This window comes from Xyrauchen texanus, chromosome 1 (assembly GCF_025860055.1).
Source record: "Xyrauchen texanus isolate HMW12.3.18 chromosome 1, RBS_HiC_50CHRs, whole genome shotgun sequence".
NCBI lineage: Eukaryota > Metazoa > Chordata > Actinopteri > Cypriniformes > Catostomidae > Xyrauchen > Xyrauchen texanus.
The window spans coordinates 3,856,103-3,883,258 of NC_068276.1; the positions used below are offsets into that span (position 1 = coordinate 3,856,103).

The window sequence follows — 27,156 nt, forward strand, 5'->3', positions numbered from 1 at the left end:
CAGTCGCATAGCTCCATGAATGAAGTGAGTGAGACGGCACCCCGTCAATCAAGGTGTGGCAAGCTGAAATGGCGGCCACATAGACCCTGAGAGTGGTGGGGCATGTGCCTGCTGGCAATTGTTCCTGCAGAAAGTCCAGAACTGAAGCAATCTGGCAGTTAACTGGATCTGCATTAGGTGTACTGCACCATCTTTCAAAGACACCCCATTTATTGCGTAACATCTTCTAGTAGAGGGAGCCCTAGTACTTAGAATGGTCTCGATAACTTCAGGTGAAAACCCAGTGTCCCTCAGTTCGTACCCTTCAGGGGCCAAACATGAAGGTTCCACAGATCGGGCCGGGGATGAAATATTGTCCCCTGCGCCTGAGACAGAAGGTCCCTCCTGTCCAGAATCGCCCAAGGCGAGCCGTTATCTCCCAGAACCATACCCTGTTCGGCCTCTTATCAGTAAGAGGCAGGACCCTTGCTGGCGAACTCTGGCCAAGACTCCCGGGAGCAGAGAAACCGGGGGAAACGCATACAGGCGCATTCTGGGCCATGTATGCGCCATCGCGTCCAGACCCAGTGGGGCTGGGTGACTCAGAGAGAAGTAGAGGGGACATGCGCTGTCTGTTGAGAGGCGAAGAGGTCCACTTCTGCCCTGTAAAATCTCACCCAGATTTGTTCCTCTACCTCGGGGTGGAGTTTCAACTGTATTTTCTGTCTGGACAATAAATCTGCTCCCACATTCAGACACCCAGGGATATAAACTGCCCTGAGTGACAGGAGCTTGCCCTGGGCCCAAAGGAGAATCTGACGTGCTAGAGTATTCAGCTAACATGAACGTAGACCTCCTTGATGATTTATGTAAGAGACTGCTGCTGTGGCAGCCTCTCAACTGCCTCGAGTTGATGTGCCAATCGAGCTGATGACCCTCCCATTCCCCTTGAGCTGGACGACCACTTAAGACCGCTCCCCAGCCCATTAGGGAGGTGTCTGTCATTAGCAACCTGCGACGACAAGACGCACCTAGAGTGGGACCAAGAGTAAGAAACCGGGGTCTGAACCACATAGAAAGGGAACAAAGCGCACAGCGCGTAACCCTTATTAGCCTTAGATGACTGGCTCTTGGATGAAATCCCTTGGCTTTAGCCACAACTGAAACGGTCTCATGTGCAGAAAGCCCAAAGGGATCACCAAGGATGAAGACGCCATGAGACCTAGTATTCGTTGATACTGATGAACAGTGCAACCTTGGCCTAGCCTGACTTTGCTCAGGGTGTTCTGAATGGACATGATTCGAGGTTAGGGTTAGGGGCCTGACAGCTGATAAGCCTGCTGCCTGATAAGCCTTCCCTATTAGCGTGGAGGTAGTCCTGCATGGCTTTGTGGGGAGAGAGGGTCTTTTTAACGATGATGCAAAACCCTGCGAGAAATAACCCGCAAGTGTCTCTTCAACCGGTGGCATCAACGAATACCCCCATGTCTCAGCACCCACGATAGTTGAATATATCGACGTCGAAGGCACGTAGACATGGGAAGTATAGGATTTCCTCCATAAATGAGAGAGCTCGTCATGGAGGTCATCAAGGAAAGGAAGGGACTGATGAGGCGTTCCCTTCCCCTGGCCACCAGACAGAAATCTGTCCTCCAACTTGGAGGCAGCATCATAAGTGTAGCTTTTTGACAGGGAACAGGTGTTTCTCAAAACACACCAATTTTGTGTCCTTCCATTCAGACTTGCACTGGCACCATGCACTTTCACAAAATGCATGGATGCAGCTCTGATGCCCTTGAGGCTTCAAGGCATCCGCGTTTTGAATTATCTCAATGATTTGTTGGTGTTAGCTCACTCAGAGATGGTGGTGTCCTACATCAATTGTCAGGGATGGGTGCTCACTTGTGCCATGCTAAGGCTGGCACATCACATTCTTCTGTTGACACGGGACAATGCACCATCTCTACGAGCCGCATATGTTCCGGGCCAGTTGAACTTGGTGGCGGATCTCCTGTCCAGACAGGGTCTGACACCGGGACAATGGACAATACATCCTCAGATTATGGAAAAAATTTGGAGGAGGTTCGGTATAGGTGAAGGGGACCTGTTCACTTCAAGTGAGACATTGTACTGTCCCCTCTGGTTTTCTCTCTCGCCCCCGGCACCACTGGGCATCAATGTGTCGGCACATAAGTGGCTGAGAGCACATCTTTACGCATTTGCACCATTTAGTCTGCTACACACAATTTTGCAGAGGGTTCGGGAGGATTGGGTTTGGCTTCTTTAGTGGCGTCGTATTGGCCATCTAGTATGGCTTTCAACTCTGGTCTCTCTCCTGGAAAAGATGCCTTGGGAGATTTCAATCAGAGCAAACATGTTGTCTGAGGCATGGGTAGCATTTGGCACCCCCAGTTGACTTGTGGGAGTATTTCTGGGCTGGGGTTGCCCCGGCAATGCTTCAAGTCTATGTTGCCACTATAGAGGCTGAACATGCGCTTGTCAATGGAGTCTGTCGGTAGACATTCTCTCGTATCTTGCTTTATGCACAGGGTACGCAGGCTTAGACCTTTCTTTTTTTTTTATAAACATGTATTTATTGAATTTTAACAGTTAACAAGGATACATGTTGATACATTTAACAAAGCGTATAGCAGTCAAACTATAAAATAATCCACTCCCCCCACCCCAAAAAAAAAAAAAAAAACACACACACACACACTGGGTAACGACATTATATAATCATACATAGCTCAGGAAATACAGACAGTTAGGTACATATCGCCTTCAATTTTCAGTTTCCTCGGCTTCACAGTTCTTCAAAAATGCAAGAAAGGGATTCCAGATCTCTTTAAATTTGGCTGATTTCTTTTTCATTGTGTATGTTAACTTTTCAAGGATAAGGCATGCTGATAATTCTTTCAGCCAGCGACCAATAGAAGGGCTCTTGACATCTTTCCAACAGAGAGAGATCAAGCGTCTAGCTTGTATTAAACATAAGTCTGTAATTTCCTCTCATTGCGGTTTAACATACAGTCCTTTTGGATACAAATTAAGAATGCAAAGTGCAGGATTGTCAGGCACTAAATTTAAGGTCATCTTAGAAATACATTTTATAACTTCATTCCAGAACTTTCGTATCTCAGGGCAGTTCCACAGACAATGAAATAAGGTGCCCTTTTCAACATTACATTTAACACAGATATCAGGAATATTTGGATTCATCTTATTCAGTCTTTCCGGAGTAACATAAGTCCTCATAATCCAATTATACTGAATCAGTTTGAGATGGGAATTTATTGTTAGGAGTTGTGCTCTAGAGCATATCTCTCTCCAGTCCTCCTCTAAGATATCTGTTTGTAAGTCATTTATCCATTGGGTTTTCTTATGCTCAGTAGAGTCTTTATGGTTTTTAACCAGAATGTTATAGAGTAAAGATATCTGACCTTTGCTAGTACAATTATTCACTGCTAGGTTTTCTAACATGGACAAGTGAGGTTGTGCATAGGAATGTGTCTGTGCATAAACAAACTCCTTAACTGTAAATATTTAAATAAATGTGTCCGAGGTATATCATATTCATTACTAAGTTCTTCAAAAGAAGCTAGTTTACTTTCTTTATACAGATCCATAACTTTACAGATGCCCTTTGTTGCCCACATTTTAAAACCTTGGTCTTTTTTTTCCAGGAGAGAAGTTATCATTCCCCCATATTGGTGAAAAGCCTGAGAAAAAAGTAGATTCACCAAGAATTGACTGTACATTATGCCAGACATTAATTGTGTTTCTCACAAAGGGGTTATCGGTGAGCCGCCTCAGTTTTTTGACAGATGCAGAGTATAAATAAGTGTCAAGTCGCTGGCCTTTAGTGCAGATACTTTCAATTTGTACCCATGGTATGTAAGGTTCAGGGGAAAACCAGTACATTGCAGCTCTAATTTGAGCAGCCCAAAAGTACCATTGTAAATTGGGTAGTTGTAACCCTCCTCTCTCATAAGGCAGGTAAAGAAGTGACAGCCTCAACCTTGGCCTCCTGTTATTCCAAATAAACGTAGTAAATAGTTGCTTCATTTTGGAGAAGAACTGTGGCGGCGGGGGTAAAGGGATAGATTGAAATAGGTATAAAAACTTTGGTAGTATATTCATCTTGATTATATTTATACGCCCCAAAAGGGAGATTGGCATTGATGACCAGTTGTTCATGGATTCAGTTACTGTAGAAATCATAGGATCATAGTTACAGGGTACTAAGTCTTTAATGGTTGGGGTAATGGTGATACCGAGATATTTAAATCCATTTACCGCATTATTGAAAGGGTGGTTTATCACCGGGTTTATTCGCTCCCGCTTATTCAAAAACATAACAGAGGATTTTGTTTCGTTTACTTTAAAACCTGAAAATTTTCAGAATGTGTCAATTAAATTGGTCAGATTAAAAATGGAGTTACTTAGGTCTGTTAGAAGTAAGAGGGTGTCGTCAGCATACATTACAATGCGATGTTCGGTGTCCGATACTTTTATACCTGAAATTGAGGGGTGCGATCTCACCGCCAATGCAAGCGGTTCCATTGCTAAAACAAATAGCATCGGTGAGAGAGGGCACCCCTGGCGAGTACCTCTTGTGAGTTTGAAAGGAGATGATATTATATAGTTGGTGGAGACCTCTGCCATTGGGTCAGTATAGAGTGTCTCAATCCATTTTCGAAAGTAGTTACCAAAGCCAAGGTGAGATAACACATCAAATAAATAGCTCCACTCCACTCTGTCGAATGCTTTTTCAGTATCTAAGGACAGAATAGCGGTGTCAGAGGTTCCCTCCTTCGCATGTATCAAATTCAACACCCTTCTGACATTATGGAAAGCTTGACGGTTTTTCACAAAACCATTCTGATGTGGATTGATCACTGTCGGGAGCACCGGTTCCAGTCTTCTAGCCATTACTTTAGCGATAATCTTAGCATCTGTGTTGAGCAGTGAAATAGGTCTATACGACGTGCAATTGGTAGGGGATTTATTGGGTTTCAAAATAAGTGTTATCAGCGCTCCTCAGGGAATCTGGAAGACAACCCCGTTGAAAGGCCTCCTCATACATATCTAAAAGTGGTTCAATTAATTTATCTTTAAATATTTTGTAGATATCAACCGGAAGACCGTCAGGGCCTCACGGCCTTACCTCCTCCCATATCAGTAATGGCGTCAGCGATTTCTGAGGCATCTAGTTCCCTATCCAATTGTTCTTTAAAATCAACCGATATGGGAGGGATACAAAGATCATCCAGAAACTCAGATTATGTTTCCAGCCTCCCGAGGATTCGGATGAATATAATATTTTATAGTAGATGGAGAAAGTATCATTAATTTCTTGTGGGTCTGTTGTTATTGCTCCACTCTGAGTTTGAATTGCAGTAATTGCCCTGTCCAGGATCTAATTTTTTTTATTCGCCAGGCTAGCAATCTCCCGGTTTTTCGCCTTGATCATAGTAACTCTGTTTGAGCCGGATTAAACTATTTTCTGCTTTTGATGTGGAAATTTCTTCATATTGGGCTTTATGTAACTTTAATTCTTGTTTTATTTTTGTAGAGCCATCCAAAAAGGCCTCTCTTTCCAATTGTCTAATTTTGTGGTCAAGCTCATTCATTTTCAACTTGAGTTTGTTTGTTTTTGAACTGGTGTAAGATATAATCATGCCTCTGATGTATGCCTTAAAGGCCTCCCATCTGACAATAGCAGAGGTCTCATCTGTATTTGTATTGAAGAACAACTCAATTTGAGCATCTAAAAATTGCAGGAAATTCGAGTCAGAAAACCATCTGGGATGAAATCTCCATCTAGGGCTCCCTTTAACTACCCCTTGGGCTCTAAACACCAGTGAAGTAGGGGAATGATCTGACAGCAGTATGCTGTTATAGTTATATTCTATCACAGAGGAGAGCATAGAGCTGGAAATCAGGAAAAAAATCTATTCGTGAGTATGACTTAAATCGGGGAGAATAACAGGAGAATTCTAATTTATCTGGGTTCAGACTCCTCCATGGGTCGCACAAATTCAGATCTTTTATATACTGTAACAGTTTTTTCCTACTTTGTATATGAGAGGAATCCATCCCAGTTGACCGATCCAATTTAGGGTCTAAAGTGCAGTTGAAATCACCTGCTATTAGAGCTTTCCCTGGGAGAGAAGCAATTAATAAAAATAAATTTTCAAAGAATTTAGGATTGTCTTCGTTTGGGGCATATACATTAATCATGTTTATCTTCTCATTTATCAATGTACCTTGCATAATCAGGTATCTACCCCCTATGTCACGGATGACGCTGTCCACTTTAAAGGGTATCAATTTATGGATCAGGATCATCACCCCTCGAGTGTGTTATAAGTAGGAGGCTGATAGTACTTGCCCTGGCCATCTCCTTTTTATCTTTATCACTTCATCTGATAATAAGTGGGTTTCTTGGAGATATACAACTAACGATTTGAGTTGTTTAACCCTACTGAGGATTTGCTTCATTTTAGCCAACTTCACCATACCTCTAACATTCCAGGATGTAAGCTTCAAATTTAGATTAGAAGACATAAAATAAAATCAGGCGTAAACATTTTCATAGGCCATATATGTAATAGGAAGGAATGATGTAAACTGAAATCTCGTTCTTAAAACGATTGGAGTGTATGTCGTTATCCCGAATTACAAAATAAAATGTACATTTATAACCCCTAAACTTAATCCCAGCACTGTCTCCCCAAACGAGACGGCTTACCTTCCCCGGTAGCATTAAGAGCGGCTAGACGCTCAACTGATCCACTGATAACGAGGAGCAGTTATAAACTGATAAATCACACACTACCCCCCCCCCCCCCATTCACAATCGGCTTAATGCTATAAGCGAACAAAATATACAATATGCATATGTGCATCTGTCTTCGTGGGATTAAGACCACGTCAGCGTATAGTGTCAATCAGGTGCAGCCTGGTAAAGCAACGTTACAGTACCTTTTCTCAGTGGGTGGAAAAAACAGTTCAGGTTAAATGATCATATCGCCTGCTGCCGTTAATAAGTCCCGTCACTGACAGAGGTCCTCACCATTTAACTTAATACTGTTAGTTGGCCGTGGCCAACTTGTTAGGTGTCCAATTCTTTGATAAACGACTCCACATCTGCAGGATCAGCGAACACACGAGGTTTCCCTCCGTGGAGCAGCTTGAGTTTAGCAGGGTAAATGATACCGTAGTCTATCTTCAGGTCACGTAGTCGTTGTTTCACATCATCGAATCGCTTTCTTTTCCTGTGTAGTTCAGTGGAGATGTCTTGGAAAAGCATGACATGGTGGCCTTCATACATGATCTTGCCCTTCTTTCTGGCTGCCTGCATGACTCGGATCTTGTCACGGAAGTTTAAAAACTTCAGAATCATGACTCGCGGAGCAGAGGATTGTGGCGCGCCTGGTAGTCTATGAGCTCTTTCGATAATCAGCGGATCAGGAAAAGTCTCGGGTCCCAGGACATCGGGTAGCCATTTTTCCAGAAAAGCAGCTGCATCGCCTTTTTCAACTTTCTCCGGGAGATTCACCAGTCTGAGATTTGAACCTGTTTTCCAGGTCATCCACCTTAGAGGTGAGCTCAGACACCTGCTTCTCCAGTATCGTGATTCTGGTTTTCTCATTGGCAATATCATCCTCCATGTCACCAATACGGTTCTCTGCTTGTTCCAGTCTCCCTGAAAAGTCTTTAAAGTCTGACTTAATCTCGTTGATTGTGGTCAAAACTCCGTCAAATTTAGAGCTGAAGTCATTTTTCAGGGCTGTAATAGCCTCTAAAATCCCTACTGCTCCGGAAGAGTGCACATCAGTGGTTAGCATGCTAACATCTTCCTCTGCTTCTTCGAGTCGTTCGGCCCTGTTCTGAGCTTTTTTTTGATGCCCCGAGGTGGTTTTAGATTGTTTGGTCGACATGTCTTAGATTACAGATGCTCTAAACTTAAGTTTGGTGAAGGATTAGGTTCGCTTTTAACTCAGGATAAATAAATTTAGCCGATTCCTATGGAGGGATCGAGAATGCGACCGCTCAGCTCCGCGTCATAGCCGCCACCCCCTAAATGTATTGGCTTAGACCTTTCTGTCCCATCCATGTTCCTTTATAGGATTTATCTGTTGTTTTAGAGGCAACTCTTCAGACAGCACTGCTAGTGATGTTGGCACGTTTAAGAGAGTCTGTGATTTGCATGCCATGTCGGTAATTTCTTTGTGTATAGATTTTGCACCAAGGTATTCAAAGGTTTAGTTAAGACCCCGTTTGGGCTATTTGCCCAGGTTATTTCTACGTTGTTTCACTCGCACACCATTAATTTTCAGGCTTTCTCTCCTCCCCCATTTGAGTCGGAGGAGCATGAAAGGTTACATATGGTTTGCCTAGTTCGGGCGCTGCAAGTTTATGTTGACCGTACTAGCCAGTGGCGTAAGTCAGAACAGTTGTTTGTGTGTTTTGACGGCCGCAACAGAGGTGTATTGGTGTCCAATTGGCTTACTGATGTCATTTTGAGTGCTTACGAAGCTTGCGGTTTACCTTTGCCTTTGGGTATTCAAGCCGATTCTACAAGGAACATGGTATCCTCATGGGCTTTGGCTGGAGTTGCATTCTTGGAGGACATTTGTATGGCGGCAGGGTGGTCCTCTCCGCATACATTTGTTAGATTTTATAATCTGAATGAGATATTGACTACTGCTTCCTAGGTTCTCTCTGTTGGAACAGGAGTAAACTCACAAATCCTTATTTATTCAGACACTTTAGTTCGGTTGTGCACTGCTATATGCTTGCTAAGGGCTTAGACAGTTGGCAGCTACTGTTCGCATTGTGTGAATGTATTCGCTCCCATAGCAATCATACACAGCTCGAGTTCTCCGAAAGGGAACGTCACTGTTACACCTTAGCCAAATACATTCAAACTCAAGTTTTTCACAATTCCTGACATTTATTTGTAGAAAACATTCCCTATCTTAGGTCATTTAGGATCACTACTTTATTTTAATAATGTGAAATGTCAGAATAATAGTCGAGAGAATGATTTATTTCAACTTGTTACTTTTATCACATTCCCAGTGGCTCCGAAGTTTACGTACACTTTGTTAAAATTTGGTAGCATTGCTTTTAAATTGGGTCAAATATCTTTCCACAAGCTACTCACAATAAGTTGCTGGAATTTCCTCCCATTCTTCCAGACAGAACTGGTGTAATGAGTCAGGCTCACACATGATTTTTCAGTTCTACCCACAAATTTTCTATCGGATTGAGGTCAGGGCTTTGTGATGGCCACTACAATACATTGACTTTGTTGTCCTTTAAACATTTTGCTACAACTTTGGAGGTATGCTTGGGGTCATTGTCCATTTGGAAGACCCATTTGTGACCGAGCTTTAACTTCCTGGCTGAGGTCTTGAGATGTTGCTTCAATATATCCACAGACATTTCCTTCCTCATGATGCTGTCTATTTTGTGAAGTGTACCAGTCCCTCCTTCAGTAAAGCACCCCCACAAAATTATGCTTCCACCCCCATGCTTTACAATTGGGATGCTGTTCTTCGGCTTGCAAGCCTCACCCTTTTTCCTCCAAACATAATGATGGTCATTGTGGCCAAACAGTTCCATTTTTGTTTCATCAGACCAGAGGACATTTCTCCAAAAAGTAAGATCATGTCCCCTTTTTTATGGTGGTTTTGGAGCAGTGGCTTCTTCCTTGCTGAGCAGCCTTTCAGGTTATGTCCGTATAGGACTTGTTTCACTGTGGATATAGATACTTGTCTACCTGTTTCCTCCAGCATCTTCACAAGGTCCTTTTCTGTTGTTCTGGGATTGATTTGCACTTTTCACACCAAACTACGTTCATCTCTAGGAGACAGAATGCGTCTCCTTCCTGAGCAGTGTGATGGCTGTGTGGTCACATGGTGTTTATTCTTGCGTACTATTGTTTGTACAGATGAACGTGGTACCTTCAGGCTTTTGGAAATTGCTCCCAAGGATGAACCAGACTTGTGGAGGTCCACAATTTTTTTCTGAGGTCTTGGCTGATTTCTTTTTATTTTCCCATGGTGTCAAGCAAAGAGGCACTGAGTTTGAAGGTAGACCTTAAAATAATCCACAGGTACACCTCCAATTAGCCTATCAGAAGCTAATTGGCTAATTGCCTAAAGCATTGACATCATTTTCTGGACTTTTACAAGCTGCTTAAAGGCACAGTTAAATTATGTAAACTGTATATAAACTTCTGACACATTGGAAATGTGATATAGTCGATTAAAAGTTAAACAATCTGTCTGTAAACAATTTATGGAAAAATTACTTGTGTCATGCACAAAGTAGATGTCTTGCCAAAACTTATAGCTTGCTAATATGAAATTTGTGGAGTGGTGAGTGGTGACTTCAACCTAAGTGTATGTAAACTTATGAATTCAACTTGTATGTAACTTGGTTCCCTGAGGGGAACGAGATGCTGCGTAGCTGGTCATTCTCTCTAGCAGCTGCATAGGCTTGTGCTTTTGCAGAACATCTGACTCGATTGCGTGAAAGCAAGCAGTTTTATGGAGCCCGTAACATAGCTCCCTAGGGGGCGTAACTTAAGCACCATCAGCCAATAAATTGGTGTGATTGTATAAGGGCTTCAGACCACGTGCCACTCGGACGGTGCCCCATAGCGATCGTACGCAGCATCTTGTTCCCTCAGAGAACCATGGTTACGTATGTAAGTGAGAAATTTTTCTTCAGCACTCCCATAAATGTTGTAGCGTGTAGAGTGCATTCTTGCACCATAGATGCATCCTATATTTGTGGATTTATTTGTTTTTGATTGGTGGCTGGTTGAACTGTCCCAGTGTTATTTATTTATGTATTTATTTATATAACTTTTTTTTAAGTTACTAGTTTTAAAAAGGTATTGTTTTTTTTAATATGATAAGCTTTGCTACTCTCTAACAACTGATTGTGCTAAAATCTAATAATAATAATAATATATATATATATATATATATATATATATATATATATATATATATATATATATATATATATATTATACAACAGTTAGTTCCGGTCCTCAAATCTGATTGGACGAGAGATGATCCATGAGCACTGATGGTGTGACAGGATCAGCACTCGGACACTTCACTGTGTGTGTATCACTCCGCTTGTGTTCGTGCCATTCTAAACTAAGAGCAGTATATATCTGTTAAGAGTTAGTCTTTATTTTTGAAATTACATATGTTAGCCAGCAGGTGGAGGCAAAAGATAATTTTTGTGTGTAATATGAGCCAGTTGGTGATGTAAAGTGAATCCGTTGTCATTGTTTACATAGAACAGCACTCTGTGATCTCTCCTATTACCACTACATTAGGACATTGTTTTAACGGCTTTAAATGAACAATTTCAGGATTAAGGCTCATTGCAGCTGAAAGACACAAAGGACTGATTGATTACAGAACTTGAGGTGCTTACCGAGTTTCCACATTGGATACACACTGTTTAAAAATGGCGGAGGACATCACTGTTTCTATAGTGATCGACTCTTGCGCGGCTACCACGAAATAGGGAGAAATACCCCCGCTTGGACGCTATTTTTCCACTGAGAAAGCTGATAGCATATGTGCTTGGGAGTGGCAACAGGTGATCACACATGCTCCCTCTCTCTCTCTCTCTCTCTCTCTCTCACGCTCTCTGTCTCTCTCTCTCTCACTCAAATCAAATAAAATCACTTTATTGTCACACTACCATGTACACAAGTGCAACAGTAGGTGAAAGTCTTGTGTGCAGTTCCGAGCACTCTCTCTCTCTCTCTCTAACACACACACACACACACACACACACACACACACACAGCCATCAATCCATCCTTGTTTATCCAATAACTTGTTAGAAACAGCGCTGCGATACTATTTCTGAAGTGACATTTTTGAATTACTAATGGATGTTTGAACGCATCATTTGTTTTGAACAAATGATGGCAGATTCTGATCCGTAGCGTAATAAAGTAGTTCCTAAAGTAGTTCTAATTTTTTTAAATTTACTTGTGTAGGGCTCACAGTTTAGGAGCGGGTTTGGTTATTAGCAATAATGAATAATTATCATAGATAATTATCAAAATCAATAGAACATTGATTAGAATCAATGTTAGCTTTTTAATCCTTTAAATCAAAAATCAAAATAAAATTGTCAATTATCAAAATCAATAGAATATGAATTAGGATTAAAATAGACGGGGCACCACCCTGCAATCAGGGACTAATAACCAGACTGTCACGAACCCCGCTCCTCTGCCCCATCTCCGCGTCCGCGAGCACGCACACATGCACTCTGCGAGCGTGCTCGCTTCCCGCTTCCTCGCTCCGCCCCCTTGAGCTCGTACGCTCTGTTTCCTCCCTCGGGCTTCCACGCCCGGTTTTGCTATTACGAGCTCTCGCTCGTAAACTATCTCCTCCCTCTAGCGCACTCGCCTCAATCAGCCTGAACATTATGACCACTCGTCTCGTCACCTTCATTGTTTACACCTGTACTCGCCCCTATAAATACACTATCCTTCCGTTTGTTTCCCGTTGGTTATTGTATTTAGTTCCCCGTATCTTTGCCCCGCTAGTCTCGCCTAGTTTTGCCCCCCCCGCTAGTCTCGTCTAGTTTCGACCTCCCTACTATTCTTCCTCTTAGCTTGCCAGCCCCCCATTCCTCTCGTTCCCCTGTCATTGTTCCCGCTAGTCTCGTCTTGTTCTTCGCCCTAGTTGCCCACTGTTTTCCCCGCTATCGTTCACCTCCCTCATTGGATTTTCCCCCTTGTATTATCTTTGATTCCCCGGCTTTTGACCCTACGCTCTCTCGACAACTCTTCACTGGTTTGCCCTTTTTGTACTGTTGCCTGCTTTATTGTTTTAATAAAGCAATTCTCACCTACATTGTGACTGTCTCATCTTGTGTGTGTGTATCCCGGTTACAGAATAACCAACCTCACCGAAGACAGTCACAATGCGTCGCGCTGAGGATTCGCGCGGCTCACTAGAGCGGAGGAACACGTCACATTCAGCGCGAGGAGCTACGGTGTGGAAGCATGATCGCGCGCTCACAGCCCAGGGCCAGCAGGTACGTCGCGATTTTTGATTTTGTCACCCCTGCGTCACCTGTGTCTGCCCCTGAGCCCGTTTATGCTTCCCATGCATTTTTGAGCCCGTAAGCTCTCCACCCCGGAGAGGTTTTATGGCTCTTCAGACGCTGACCAAGGGGTTTTATGCGAGGCAGCGGTTGTGTAACCCATAACCCGCCCTCGGCATTGTGGACCCAGCGGCCCAACTCGTGGGTTTTGCGTCAGGGGAGCCAAACCGTGGAGGCTTATATTATGGATTTTTGTGTCCTGGCGTACCAGGTGAATTTTAATGAGGTGGCTCTGAAGACCATTTTTCAATGTGGACTGAATGAGCCAACCTCATCATTAATGCCTGGTGGTCGCTGCCCCCTTAACCTGGTTCAGTTTATTGACCTCGCCCTACTGTACTCTGGTTCCTCGTTCACTGTGGGGGAGGCAGACACTGAACCAGCGCTCCACACCAAGACCCCCGTCTCGAAGCCTACCACGGCCCCCGTCTCGAAGCCTACCACGGCCCCTGTCTCGAAGCCTACCATGGCCCCCGTCTCGAAGCCTACCACGGCCCCCGTTTTTAAGCCTTACACGGCCCCAGTCTCGAAGCCTGGCACGGCCAGCGAGTCAACGCCCATGCCCGCCACGGCCAGAGAGCCAGCGCCCATGCCCGCCACGGCCAACGAGCCAGCGCCCATGCCCGCCACGGTCAGCGAGCCAGCGCCTGTAGCCTCGACCGCCCCCTTGGCCACGTCCCCTGTTGGCCGAAGACGTAAGAGAAGGAGGAGGGCCCCTTCTCCCCAGTCTCGTCTTGCGCTCAAGACTGCAGAGAGTCCCTCAGAGTCTTCCACGGCTCTGCAGACCTCTGCTCCGCCCTCAGAGTCTTCCACGGCTCTGCAGACCTCTGCTCCGCCCTCAGAGTCTTCCACGGCTCTGCAGACCTCTGCTCCGCCCTCAGAGTCTTCCAAGGCTCTGCAGACCTCTGCTCCGCCCTCAGAGTCTTCCACGGCTCTGCAGACCTCTGCTCCGCCCTCAGAGTCTTCCACGGCTCTGCAGACCTCTGCTCCGCCCTCAGAGTCTTCCACGGCTCTGCCGGCCTCTGCTCGCCCCTCAGAGCCCTCCCGGGCTCCGCCTCTCGAGCCTCCCAGGGCTCCTCCTCTCGAGCCACCCAGGGCTCCTCCTCTCGAGCCTCCGAGGGCCCCTCCTCACGAGCCTCCTAGGGCTCCTCCTCACGAGCCTCCCAGAGCTCTACCCCTCAAGTCCCTCAGGGCTCCATCCCTCGAGTCTTTCATGGCTCCACCCCTCAAGCCTCTCACGGCTTCGCCTCTCGAGTCTTTCAGGGCTCCATCCCTCGAGTCTTTCATGGCTCCACCCCTCAAGCCTCTCACAGCTTCGCCTCTCGAGTCTCTCAGGGCTCCATCCCTCGAGTCTTTCATGGCTCCACCCCTCAAGCCTCTCACGGCTTCGCCTCTCGAGTCTTTCAGGGCTCCACCCCTCGAGTCTTTCGTGGCTCCACCCCTCGAGTCTTTCGTGGCTCCACCCCTCAAGCCTCTCACGGCTTTGCCTCTCGAGTCTCTCAGGGCTCCTCACCCTCTCAAGCCTCTCACGGCTTCGCCTCTCGAGTCTTTCAGGGCTCCATCCCTCGAGTCTTTCATGGCTCCACTCCTCAAGCCTCTCACGGCTTCGCCTCTCGAGTCTTTCAGGGCTCCATCCCTCGAGTCTTTCGTGGCTCCACCCCTCAAGCCTCTCACGGCTTCGCCTCTCGAGTCTCTCAGGGCTCCTCCGCCTCTCAGGGCTTCCCCTCTCGAGTCTTTCATGGCTCCACCCCTCAAGCCTCTCACGGCTTCGCCCCTCGAGTCTCTCAGGGCTCCTCCCCCTCTCAAGCCTCTCAGGGCTCCCCCTCTCGAGTCTTTCAGGGCTCCTCCTCCTCTCAAGCCTCTCAGGGCTCCGTCTCTCGAGTCTTTCATGGCTCCCCCCCTCAAGCCTCTCGAGCCTTCCAGGGCTCGTCCACTAGAGGCTCCTATGGCTCTGCCTCCCGAGCCCCCTACGGCTCCCCCTCCAGAGCCTCCTACGGCTCCACCTCCCGAGCCTCTCATGGCTCTGCTCCCAAAGACTTCAGAGCTTCCTAGGGCTCCGCCTCTCGAGCCTTCCACGGCTCCGCCACCCAAGCCTCCTAAGGCTTTGCTCCCTAAGACTCCAGAGCCTTCTAGAGATTCGCCTCCCGAGCCTCCTGCGGCTCTGCCTCCCAAGCCTCCTACGGCGCCACCTCCCCCGGCTCTGCCTCCAGAGCCTACCAGGGCTTCACTCCTGGAGCCTTCTACGGCGCCACCTCCCACGGCGTCACCTCCCTCGGCTCTGCCTCCAGAGCCTTCCAGGGCCTCACCTCTGGAGCCTCCTACGGCGCCACCTCCCCCGGCTCTGCCTCCAGAGCCTACCAGGGCTTCACTCCTGGAGCCTTCTACGGCGCCACCTCCCACGGGGTCACCTCCCTCGGCTCTGCCTCCAGAGCCTTCCAGGGCTTCACCTCTGGAGCCTCCTACGGCGCCACCTCCATGGGCTCCACTTCCTGAGCCTTCCAGGCCTTCGCCCCTAAAGCCCCCCTCGGCTCTGCCTCCAGAGCCTTCCAGGGCTTCACCTCTGGAGCCTCCTACGGTGCCACCTCCATGGGCTCCACTTCCAGAGCCTTCCAGGCCTTCCCCCTAAAGCCTCCTTCGGCTCCACCTCCAGAGCCTTCCAGGCCTTCGCCCCTAAAGCCTCCCTCGGCTCCACCTCCAGAGCCTTCCAGGCCTTCGCCCCTAAAGCCTCCGTCGGCTCCACCTCCGGAGCCTTCCAGGACCCCAGCTCCAGAGCCACCTACGGTGCCGCCTCTGACGGCTCCGCCTTTCACGGCTCAGCCCGGACTTCCTGACCCTCTACCTGTCCTGTGGCCTCTTCCCTGGCCTCCGGACCCTATTCCTGTCCGGTGGTCACCTTCCAGACCCCCGGACCCAGTCCCTGTCCTCCAGTCGCCTTCCAGACCTCCTGACCCAGTCTCTGCCCTATGGCTGCCCCCTAGATCTCCCGACCACCCGCCTGTCCGCTATGTTCCTCCTGACCTTGCCTTGAACTGCCCATTGACCCCCATGGACTGTTTTATTTCCCTTTTGTACCTTCTATCCCCCTTGGACTGCCCTCATATTGTTTGTGTGTTTTGTGGGTTTTCTATTCCCTCGAGCTCACACGCTCGTTCTGCTCCCTCGAGCTCACACGCTCGTTCTGCACCCCGCGAGCTCTCACGCTCGTTCTGTCCCCGCGAGCTTACACGCTCGTTCTGTCCCCTCGAGCTCACATGCTCGTTCTGTCCCCTTGAGCTCACACGCTCGTTCTGTCGCAGCCGAGCGCGGCCGTCAGGGGCCGTCCTATTCAGAGGGGGGAGTACTGTCACGAACCCCGCTCCTCTGCCCCATCTCCGCGTCCGCGAGCACGCACACATGCACTCCGCGAGCGTGCTCGCTTCCCGCTTCCTCGCTCCGCCACCTTGAGCTCGTACGCTCTGTTTCCTCCCTCGGGCTTCCACGCCCGGTTTTGCTATTACGAGCTCTCGCTCGTAAACTATCTCCTCCCTCTAGCGCACTCGCCTCAATAAGCCTGAACATTATGACCACTTGCACTCACGCGCTTCTCGTCCCCACACATTAGTAACACCTGCACTCGTCTCGTCACCTTCATTGTTTACACCTGTACTCGCCCCTATAAATACACTATCCTTCCGTTTGTTTCCCGTTGGTTATTGTATTTAGTTCCCCGTATCTTTGCCCCGCTAGTCTCGCCTAGTTTTGCCCCCCCCGCTAGTCTCGTCTAGTTTCGACCTCCCTACTATTCTTCCTCTTAGCTTGCCAGCCCCCCATTCCTCTCGTTCCCCTGTCATTGTTCCCGCTAGTCTCGTCTTGTTCTTCGCCCTAGTTGCCCACTGTTTCCCCCGCTATCGTTCACCTCCCTCATTGGATTTTCCCCCTTGTATTATCTTTGATTCCCCGGCTTTTGACCCTACGCTCCCTCGACAACTCTTCACTGGTTTGCCCTTTTTGTACTGTTGCCTGCTTTATTGTTTTAATAAAGCAATTCTTACCTACATTGTGACTGTCTCATCTTGTGTGTGTGTATCCCGGTTACACAGACAGTATAACAGTCTCAATATTAGATTGTTCTCTTAGGAAAATTGATGTCCGAAGATCATCAAGATTAAAAAGGGAACGACGAAGGGTTGAATTCGAGCACTGGCATCCCCTGCCAGCCTTTGACACATGTGTAAAACAAACCAAAACACTTCTCTTTTAATTATAACGAAGTTTATTGATGCAGTAATATCAGTTAATCATTAATACAGTGCAGTCAATAAACTTCCAACTTCCAACTACAAACTAAACAGTGACGTGATTAGATATGCTAACCAAACTAACCCTATAACACATGAGAGGATGGTGTGTGTGTTTGTGTGTGTGTGTGTGTGTGTGTGTGAGAGGAGTGACACACACAAAAGTATGGCCGCGAATGTGGGCGGAGAGAAGCCAATTAATGGCATCTGCCCATTTACAGCATGTCTCAGCTTGCACGACAACTTGGAGACAAAGCTGAGCTTTATCACAAATGTATAAAATTCTGCTGATTCTCGGCTGGCTGGTGGAGAAATCAGCGACGTCAACTTGATTGAAGAGGGAAGTGGATTCTTCTTCACTTCTGCAGGCAAACGGATGAAGATTGGTCGGCGGTCTGCTTCAGATCCGTTACAGTGTTCGGTGGAACACAGAGTAATCTCAAATCGTCCAGCAAGATGGAGATTGTATGGCCACAGTTTCAAGTTGCACGTTACTTCCTTGCAACGAGGCAACACCTGAGAGCAGCGATTAACTTCATCTACGCATAGCAAGCTAAGTCACCGGAAGCGAGGTACAGGATGATTTGCGATGTATTTCTACTCCTGATGACATCATAGTTGAGGAGCGTTCTGTTGAGTGCCTCATCCAATAGGAGTTGAGAGTTTGATCCTTTGGAATTTCACACAGTTGTTAAGTGAGCAAGGCTTCTTGGGATTTGTAGTCGGTTTTGTACAGCAAGATTTATGACTTTGTTTTTGTGGGCCTCAGTCAGGCTTTATGACTGTGTTAGGCCTGCCTGTGTCTTGTATCTGAATACATGAGGCCCAACACTTGTTCATTGAACTGTTGTATATAGTAATATCCCACTCGCAATCGTGCTATATGGCCCTACATCAGCACTGCTGTGATTACCTACGACACTTGAATCACAGCAGTGCAGATGTAGGGCCATGTGGCAGGGCGGAGGGCGGGGCCGGGTCGTAATCATACACACCCGTTCCCGTATTAGGCTAATCAAGCCTCTGAGGTTTAAAGGTCGACTGCAGGGGATCGTGCGAGAGAGAGAGATCGTTAGCGGACATGTCCGTCATGTGTGTGTTTGTGTCTTCTTTTAAGTTTATCATTAAACCTATTATTTATATTGAAAAGCCGGTTCTCGCCTCCTCCTTTCCATTGATTACGTTACAGGCCATATCGCACTCTTGCTCGTGTGATATTACTTAAATATATATTGTAACAAAGGTTCAGGTTGGTCAGATAAAGGAGGAAGCGGGAACTGGTTTCCACAGTTCAATTGAGTTTTATTCACAGATAACCAGCAATAATAACCAGTTTGACATCTGAACCAGTGAAAGGAAGTTATCCCGGTCCTTGTCCCTGCAGGATCCAACCTCTGTCAGTGTGACTTATACACCAATGTTCTTTCTCTCTCAACAGTGTGATTTCGACCCGGTGTGACTTTTAGTCAGGTGCGACATTATTTCCGGAAAATACGGTAAACCCATATGACTTTCTTTTTTTTTTTCTTCACAGAAAGGGAGAAATTGTGAAAAACAATTGTGCTCAATGATGTCATACAATGGCAGTTTATGGTGACCACCTCTTCAAGCTTCAAAAGAACACAAAAGAATCATTCAGAAGTCTAATAAATGATTCCATGAGACTCGTGATTGTTATGAAAGCTTACGATGAGGTTTGGTGAGAAACAAACCGTTATATTTAGTGAAACTCTTGACCAATCATTGACCTTCTCTGCATGTTCATGAGACTGCACGAGAGCAAGTTTAAGCAACCCCCGCTTGTGAATTGGGGCGTTCAAGTGACAACTCATTTTGTTTATCTAAAATCTGCTCCACCACAGTGATAGTGTCAACAGAACACAACACAGCTGCACACAAACCAGAGAAAAGAACTTACTAAATATGTCTGATGAGTTTGTTGACAAAGAATAGATGCATTTCTGTGCCCAGCCTAATTGATTTGAAACAGAGTACTCAATCAAACAGAGATAGATCGAGGAAGTGGGAATGTCTTTCACCTCTTCTCCATTCTAAATCGGTAAGCATTAGTGACAGACGTCCGACTGAAGAGAGCAATACCTCAACACATTCTTGGCCAAAATCAAGTCGTTTTTAACCAGCTCATGAGATGCTGGCTTTAATACTGTTATGAGAAAGTTTTTGGACCTGTGTCAGCCAAAGAGAGAGCATGTCACGCCTCTCTTCATCGAACTGCACTGGTTACCATTGGTTGCTTGCATCAAGTTCAAGCATTGATGCTAACAGAACAACCACTGGCTCCGCGTCCCCTATATACATTCACTATTATAAAGGTGAAGTGTGTAATTTTTGTGCAACTAGTGGCACTAAATAGAATTACAAAAATTGGAAACACCCCTCAGGCTCACACTCTCTGATTCCCTATGAATATTTAGGCAATACTAAATAAAAGGTGATTGAATGGCAGCTGGTGTGCGGGGGATCCAGCAGATGCGGTAGGATGGTTCTTCTTCTAACTGGTATGTGTAATGATACATATTCCGAGGATCTTACAAATTTATCTGAAGCTCAACAGTAATGAGCAAACTTGTGTGGCAATACCAGAGTGTAGCTTACCTGTTGAGAAGCAACACGACAAGAATCGAACCACAAAAATTCTCTCAAAGTCCTCCACCATGTACATTTTCACTCTGGTTTTACATTCTCTGTCTCTGTCTTTTAGCAAGTCTTAAAAATTTGGTAAAGCTAAGTTTTTTTTCCTTTGTACACATCTGCCATGGACGTTCATATTCGCCCGGCTGAACAAGTAGCCACACCCCAAACTCATGCTATAGGCTGAGCTAGACAGGCTCAAAATATAAACATTGATGTTTTAATAGCGCCTGGGAGACAAATCCACATTTTATGTCACAATAATTTATAGTTGTCATTGAACAATAAACTGGGATGGCAGACCAAATTTTGAGTGTGTAAAAAGTTACACACATCACCTTCAAGTCTATGATCAGGGGTGAGGTGATGCTCTTGGTGCCATCTTACAGAGGCACAAAATCACTCTCCCAGACCTTCACTTGAACTGTTACTCGCTGGTGGAATGACCTGTCAAACTCCACCAGAGCAGCTGATTCTCTAGAAACATCTAAAGATACACTCAGTACTCAATTCTACTAATACAATAATTATATTCTTTCTTCTTCTTCTTCTAAAAGCAACATTCTTTCACCACTGTCTCTCATGTTCCTCTCTTCTTGCGCTCGCTGAGCAATTTGAAACTTTGTATTACAGTTCTTCTTACTGCCTCCTTAGGATGAATCACTTCTGTTGTATTCCTCATTTGAAAGTCTCTTTGGATAAAAGCTTCTTCTAAATGAATTCATGTAAATGTAATAGTTTGCATTGTGGCAAATAAAATTCAGTAATTAATGATTATCTAATAGTGAACTACCACAGTCACCAGTTCGCTAATACTTACTGATTAGTTAATTAATTCTAGTGAATAAGTGTAGTACCTGTAAACAATTCCTGTATATAATTCCTTAATTAAGTTAAGCATTAATGATGAAATAATATTATAGATTTACTTTATCAGCATTATTGATCTCTCACAAAAAATTAATGAGGATCACAATTAAGGTGTCAGCATAAAATAGCATTTGAACAGAAAATAACATACACAAAATACAACAAACATTTAAAAGCAAAAAACTATATTGAAATAATGGAGTAATAAGAAAAAAAAACAACCTCCAATACAACTGAGTTACCATCATGTTACAGACATTTTAATTCGTAGTGTCACTACTTTTAGTTAGTTATGGTCCAACACTGAGGCAACTTCACATAAAAAGAAACACACACTCACCTGTCAGAAGAAAAGTGATGAACGCAACTTTCTCCATTTCTGCGACAATTAAAGCTGAAACATTAAGAGGTACAAAATCAACAAAATCTACCTTAATCCACTTTAATCACAAGTATAAATATAGCTGCAAGCAGCGATCCCGGGGTCAAGCCAATAATTGGCACCATGAGCAGCAAAAGATGCTTTGTGACATGTTTTTGGTTAGAGTCCGATGAATAGTGTATGAGGAGTTAGAAAAAGTCAACTTTTAATCATAAAAATAGCTACTTCTTAGAAGTTTTGTCCAGTATGTGATGCTGTTCTGAAACTGCTCAGATAGTATCAAGGCATGCAGGAAAGCGTTCAAGAGTTATAAGCCAAAATATCCATTATCCATTGACCAGTTGGCGTCAGTGTGCCCAAATGCTGCAGGTAACCTCAGGGCCTAATGGTGATGACACATACCAAGTTCCGTCCCAATCCCTCAAAGGATTGCGGAGATACAGCCTCAAGTTAAATTTTGCACATTCTTTGTCGAATTTGTTGAAGTGCCATTCGATAGCGGTGTGGTTTATCAAAATTCTGTAAATAACTTTTTGTCGTGAGTGCCTCTAGATGATGCAGGCCAATTAGCTTTTCAAAACATTTAAAAATGGCAGACAGGAAGTCTGCTCGATCATGACATAATTGGGATCATTGTTCTCGGCATGAACCACGGAATCTATCAAGACCAGTCTCATGACAGTAGGCAAAAGGAGTCAATAGCTATTAGCATCATTAACAGCAACGAAACTTTTTGAGTCCTTTCAGAGCATGGTGCCAAAGACACATACCGAGTTTTGTAACGATACACCAAGTCGTTGGTAAAATACAGCATTTTGTCTAAATTCAAAATGGCCGACATAGGAATTTTTCATATAGTTGTTCCTGCTATATGAATCTAATGAGACCAATTTGATGATTTTATGACAAACTGTTCAGAAGTTATAAACAAAAATGTGCATTTTCATATCTCGTGACCACTAGGTGGCACTGTTCTGAAACAGCAGGCACAATCAAGTCATGGTGATTATGACAAATAATAAGTTTGGTATGAATACGCTAAAGGGTTACGGATATATACCCTCATGTTCATTTTGCCGTGATATTCGTCGAATTCGTTGAAGCGCCATTCTAAAACGATATGGTTTATCATTTATACATTTTGTCATGAGTGCCTCTAGATTATGCAGGTAAATTTTCGTGCAAATCGGATAAACGGCCTAGGACGAGTTCGAAAAAGTAGGTTTTTCAGATAATTCGAACTGGCCGATGTCCAAAACGGCCGACATAGGAATTTTTCATATCGTTGGACTCATTATACCCCACTGAATCTAATGAGATTTTATGATTTTATGAGAAACTCTTCAGAAGTTATAAGCAAAAATGTGCTTTTTTCATATCTCCTGAGGAGTAGGGGCCAGTTTGCCAAACTGCTGCAGGTACCTAAGGGCCTAATGCTGATGACATGTACAATGTTTTGTTGCAATCCCTCAAAGCGTTGTGGAGATACAGCTTCAAGTTAAATTTTGCACATTCTTCATCGAATTCGTTGAAGTGCCATTAGAAAACGGTATGGTTTATCAAAATTCTGTGAATTCCATTTAGTCGTGAGTGCCTCTAGATGATGCAGGCCAATTTTCGTGCAAATCGGATAAACAGCCTAGGACGAGTTCGAAAAAGTATGTTTTTCAGAAAATTCAAAATGGCCGACGTCCAAAATGGCAGACATAGGACTTTTTCATGTTTTTGAACTCGCTATACCCCACTGAATCTAATGAGACTAATGTGATGATTTTATGACAAACTGTTCAGAAGTTATAAGCAAAAATTAGCTTTTACATATTTCATGACCACTAGATGGTACTCTTCCGAAACTCAGCAGGCTTCCTTGAGTCATGGTGCCTATGACAAATAATAAGTTTGGTATGAATACGCTAAAGCATTACGAAGATATACCTTCACATCCATTCTAGCGTTCTCTTAATCCAATTAGTTGAAGAGCCATTCAAAAACTCAAAATTCTGTGAATAACATTTTGTCGTGAGTGCCTCTAGATGATGCAGGTGAATTTTCGTGCAAGTCGGATAAACGGCCTAGGACGAGGTCGAAAAAGTTTTTTTTTTTTTTAATTCGAAAAGGCTGATGTCCAAAATTGCCGACATAGGAATTTTTCATATCGTTGGACTCGCTATAACCCACTGAATCTACTGAGATCCATGTGATGATTTTATGACAAACTGTTCAGAAGTTATAAACAAAGATGTGCTTTTTCTTATCTCATGACCATTAGGGGCAGTGTGACAAAATGGTCAGGTAACCTCAAGGCCTAATGCTGATGACACGTACCAAGTTTAAGCGTTACGGAGATACAGCTTCAAGTTAAATTTTGCGTGTTCTTTGTCAAAATCGTTTAAGCGCCATTCGAAAACGGTATGGTTTTATCAAAATTCTGTAAATAACTTTTTGTCATGTGTGCCTCCTAGATAATACATGCTCATTTTCGTGCATTATCGGACAAACGGACTAGGACGAGTTAAAAAAAATGTAAATGCCGGAAACATTTTCTTGATGGAAAATTACGTCATAGGGTGCAATCGAATCGTCTTGAGCCAAGGAGTCAATAGCTAGAAATAGTAGTAGTAGTAAATATAATTTTAGAAATAGTATCATAATTTTTGACCACAAGGTGGCGCTGTCCCGATTTTTTTACCACAAGGTGACATTGTGGTAAAGACACATACCGAGTTTCGTAACAATACGCCAAGTCGTTGGTAAAAATACAGCATTTTATGTCTAAATTAAAAATGGCCAACGTTTAAAATGGCCGACATAGGAAGTTTTCATATCGTTGGTCTCGCTATACCCCACTGAAGCACCATTGGAAAACGGTATGGTTTATCAAAATTCTGTGAATAAATTTTTTTTGTGAGTGCTCTAGATGATGCAGGCCAATCGGACAAACAGCCTCAGAAAATTAAAAATGGCGGGAAGATTTTCATGACGGAAAATTACGTCATAGGGTACAATTGAGCTAAGGAATTTCAAAAAAGAATTTTGTTTCTAGGACTCAAAAGTTATTAAAATAAATGTGAGTGCAAATTTGGGCAGTTGGTGGCACTAGAGGATTTGAGGTAGAGACGGCAAATTTGCTGTGGTAACATAGACTGTCCTATATCTGTGTGCCAAATTTCATAACTTTCCCACAAGTGGTTCTATGGGCTGCTATAGACTCAAGAGTGGAATAATATTAATAAGAAGAAGGAGAAGAAGAAAACTAATGAAAACAATAGGGGTCTTTCTCCCCTTCGGGGCTTGACCCATAATAAGGGAGAGTGGAGCTAGTTGTCACATGTTTTATTCCAGTGAATATTTCCAAGGGTAGAGTTATTTTTGAAAGTCAATTTCTGTTTAGACATACAGTACACACAGTACATATTCTAAACTATTAAACATCTTCACCATTATTCCACAGAAACTATACATTTAACACATGTTGGCCTCAATTTGTCTCTCTATATGGGGTAAGTTGTCACAATGGACAGTCTATTGTTGACTTTTCAGTAAAATTTAAACACAAAAATAAGAAACACAAACTAATTCATGAACCTGCAAAAAAGGAACATGTAATGCACCAAAAAAATATTTGTGAAAAATAAGTTGTTATTAATAAAATACTTAATTTAAAACATGTGACAATTTGCCTCAACCTAACATTAATTAAATATATTTGTCTTGAGAAGACAGTTCAACCTGTTAGTTAAATTCTCCTTATTTGTTATACTCTTGTCTGAATGTACACTACTGTTTTATTGTGTTTGATTGTTTACTCAACAGCTATAGCAAAAATATGTGTCGCGGCTCCAGTGAGCTTGCCGTTTATTCTATTGTTGTGTTTTTCTCTCTCCCTCAAAAATCCTTAACATTGATTGTTCCCAGGAAAATGCTGATCATGCCACTGATTAACGTGCTAGCTACACCTGTTCCACTCTGATTCACTCCTTAATCCTCGTGTGCCCTCACTGTCTTTGCTGGATTATTGTGTGCTGTCAAGTAACTAAACTTGCGCTCTTTGTCAGGTTGGTGCTGTCTCGTGTATCTGTTGGTTTCCTGTCTCTGCCCACGTGTCGGGTGTGTGGTTACCTTCCAGCTTGCTGCCCGCCTGTCCTCACCACCCACGAATCTCCAGTGGAGGATTCCTCATCTCTGCCCGCGTGTCGGGAATCCGACCGACCTCCTTCGCCTAGGTTTTGTTTTCTGCACCTCAAAACACTTCAACGGACACTTCCTATGGATCTGCTCCCGACTTCCACAACACATACACCCGTCTACAAACACACTTCACATGCCCACTGTGCGGCCACTACTCACAAAAAGAAATCTGGAAAGAATGTGAAAACTCGGAATACTATTCAGACACAATTGAGGCCTAGTGCACGTGCCACGACCACACACCTGAGTGAATCGCCTCCTCCCGCTGAGCCCGACTTGCCTCGGCCTGACCCTGACATCGCCTCTCTTAAGCTCGAGTTGTTGGCTTCGCTGAGGAAAGACATCGCCGATATATTTAAAAAGGAACTCCAGGAGACGCTCGGGGATGTCCTGTCAACGATCAGGCTTGATCTGCAAGCCGTGAAAACACAGCTCATTAAAGATAAAGCTGCTACTGATGCTACTATACTGTCACTCAAAGGTACTGTCGGGGAAATGGAGCATGCTCTCTCTGGTTGTACCGATGACATAGCTCAGATGAAAAATACCATTGAGTGTCTCACTGCTACCGTAGATAAGTTGGAGAATAAATGTGAGGATTTGGGTCTAGGTCAAGGCGTAACAACATTAGGATAGTGGGAGTTCCAGAGGGGCCTGACACCTGTACCACTGTTGCTGTGGCCGCCTTGCTAAAGGGAGCGTTTGATCTGGAGAAGGAGCCGGTTTTGGACCGGTCCCACCGGACCCTTCAGCCTAAGCCCAAGCCCGGTGAACGACCTCGAGCTATTGTGTGTAGACTTCACTGTCATAGTGATTGTGTTGACATTTTACGCCATGCGAGAGAGCTGCAACGGATTAAAGTGGGGGACTTGACCATTTCAGTCTTTCCGGACCACACTGCCAAGATAGCCCGGGCTCGGGCCGCATTCAACAAGGTCAGGTGTCAACTTCGGGGCATTGAGGGAGCTCGCTATGGAATACTTCACCCAGCACGGCTTCGCATCACATACAATGGTGTTCAGAAGGACTTCGTTTCGGCGGAGGAAGCAGGAGATTATGTCAAATTTTTGACATCTGGGTGAGCTGTAACAGCTATGACAGTGCCGTATTTTCGCTCTCTCTTACGTGCTATACTATTGTATTACCTGTTTTTCATCCACCTGTTCTTTGCAATCATTTGATTTATGCTACTGGGGCACTTACCAATGTTTTGCTGTAATGCTCACCTTCAGTGGACACAGTAGTTTGTAGGGATGCACCGAAATTTCGGCCGCCGAAAATTTTCGGCCGAAAATGGCACTTTCGGCACTTTCGGTTTTCGGCCGAAAGAGAAAAAAGGCCGAAAATATGAGCCGAAAATATATACCTCCTCGCCCGCCCTCAGTGCTCAGATTTCAATCTGGATCGATGTAGCCCTTATCACAGCTGTTAGATAATTCCACAACGGCGCTACCAAACAAAGGCCGATCATGTCAGCGGTGTGGAAATTCTTCAAAGTTTCTGATAAGGACATCAAATTTGCGATCTGCAGTGTTTATTCAGCAGAACTTTCAAGATATATATATACAGAGTACAGCAAGAGATTCTACAGGAAAATGTCACAACTAGCGCAGCTACACCACAAACTTTCCT

The 27,156-nt window shown here is 44.7% G+C and overlaps 1 protein-coding gene across 1 annotated transcript in view; it reads right to left on the reverse strand.

Annotated features, from left to right (window-relative positions):
- Positions 1–27,156, reverse strand: part of LOC127648015 (macrophage mannose receptor 1-like) — a 63,145-nt gene that overhangs the window by 30,978 nt on the left and 5,011 nt on the right. Inside the window, exon 2 of the mRNA XM_052132578.1 lies at positions 21,295–21,348. Coding sequence (XP_051988538.1) covers positions 21,295–21,331 — 37 coding nt within the window. The 5' untranslated portion in view covers positions 21,332–21,348. The remainder of the gene's footprint in view (positions 1–21,294; positions 21,349–27,156) is intronic.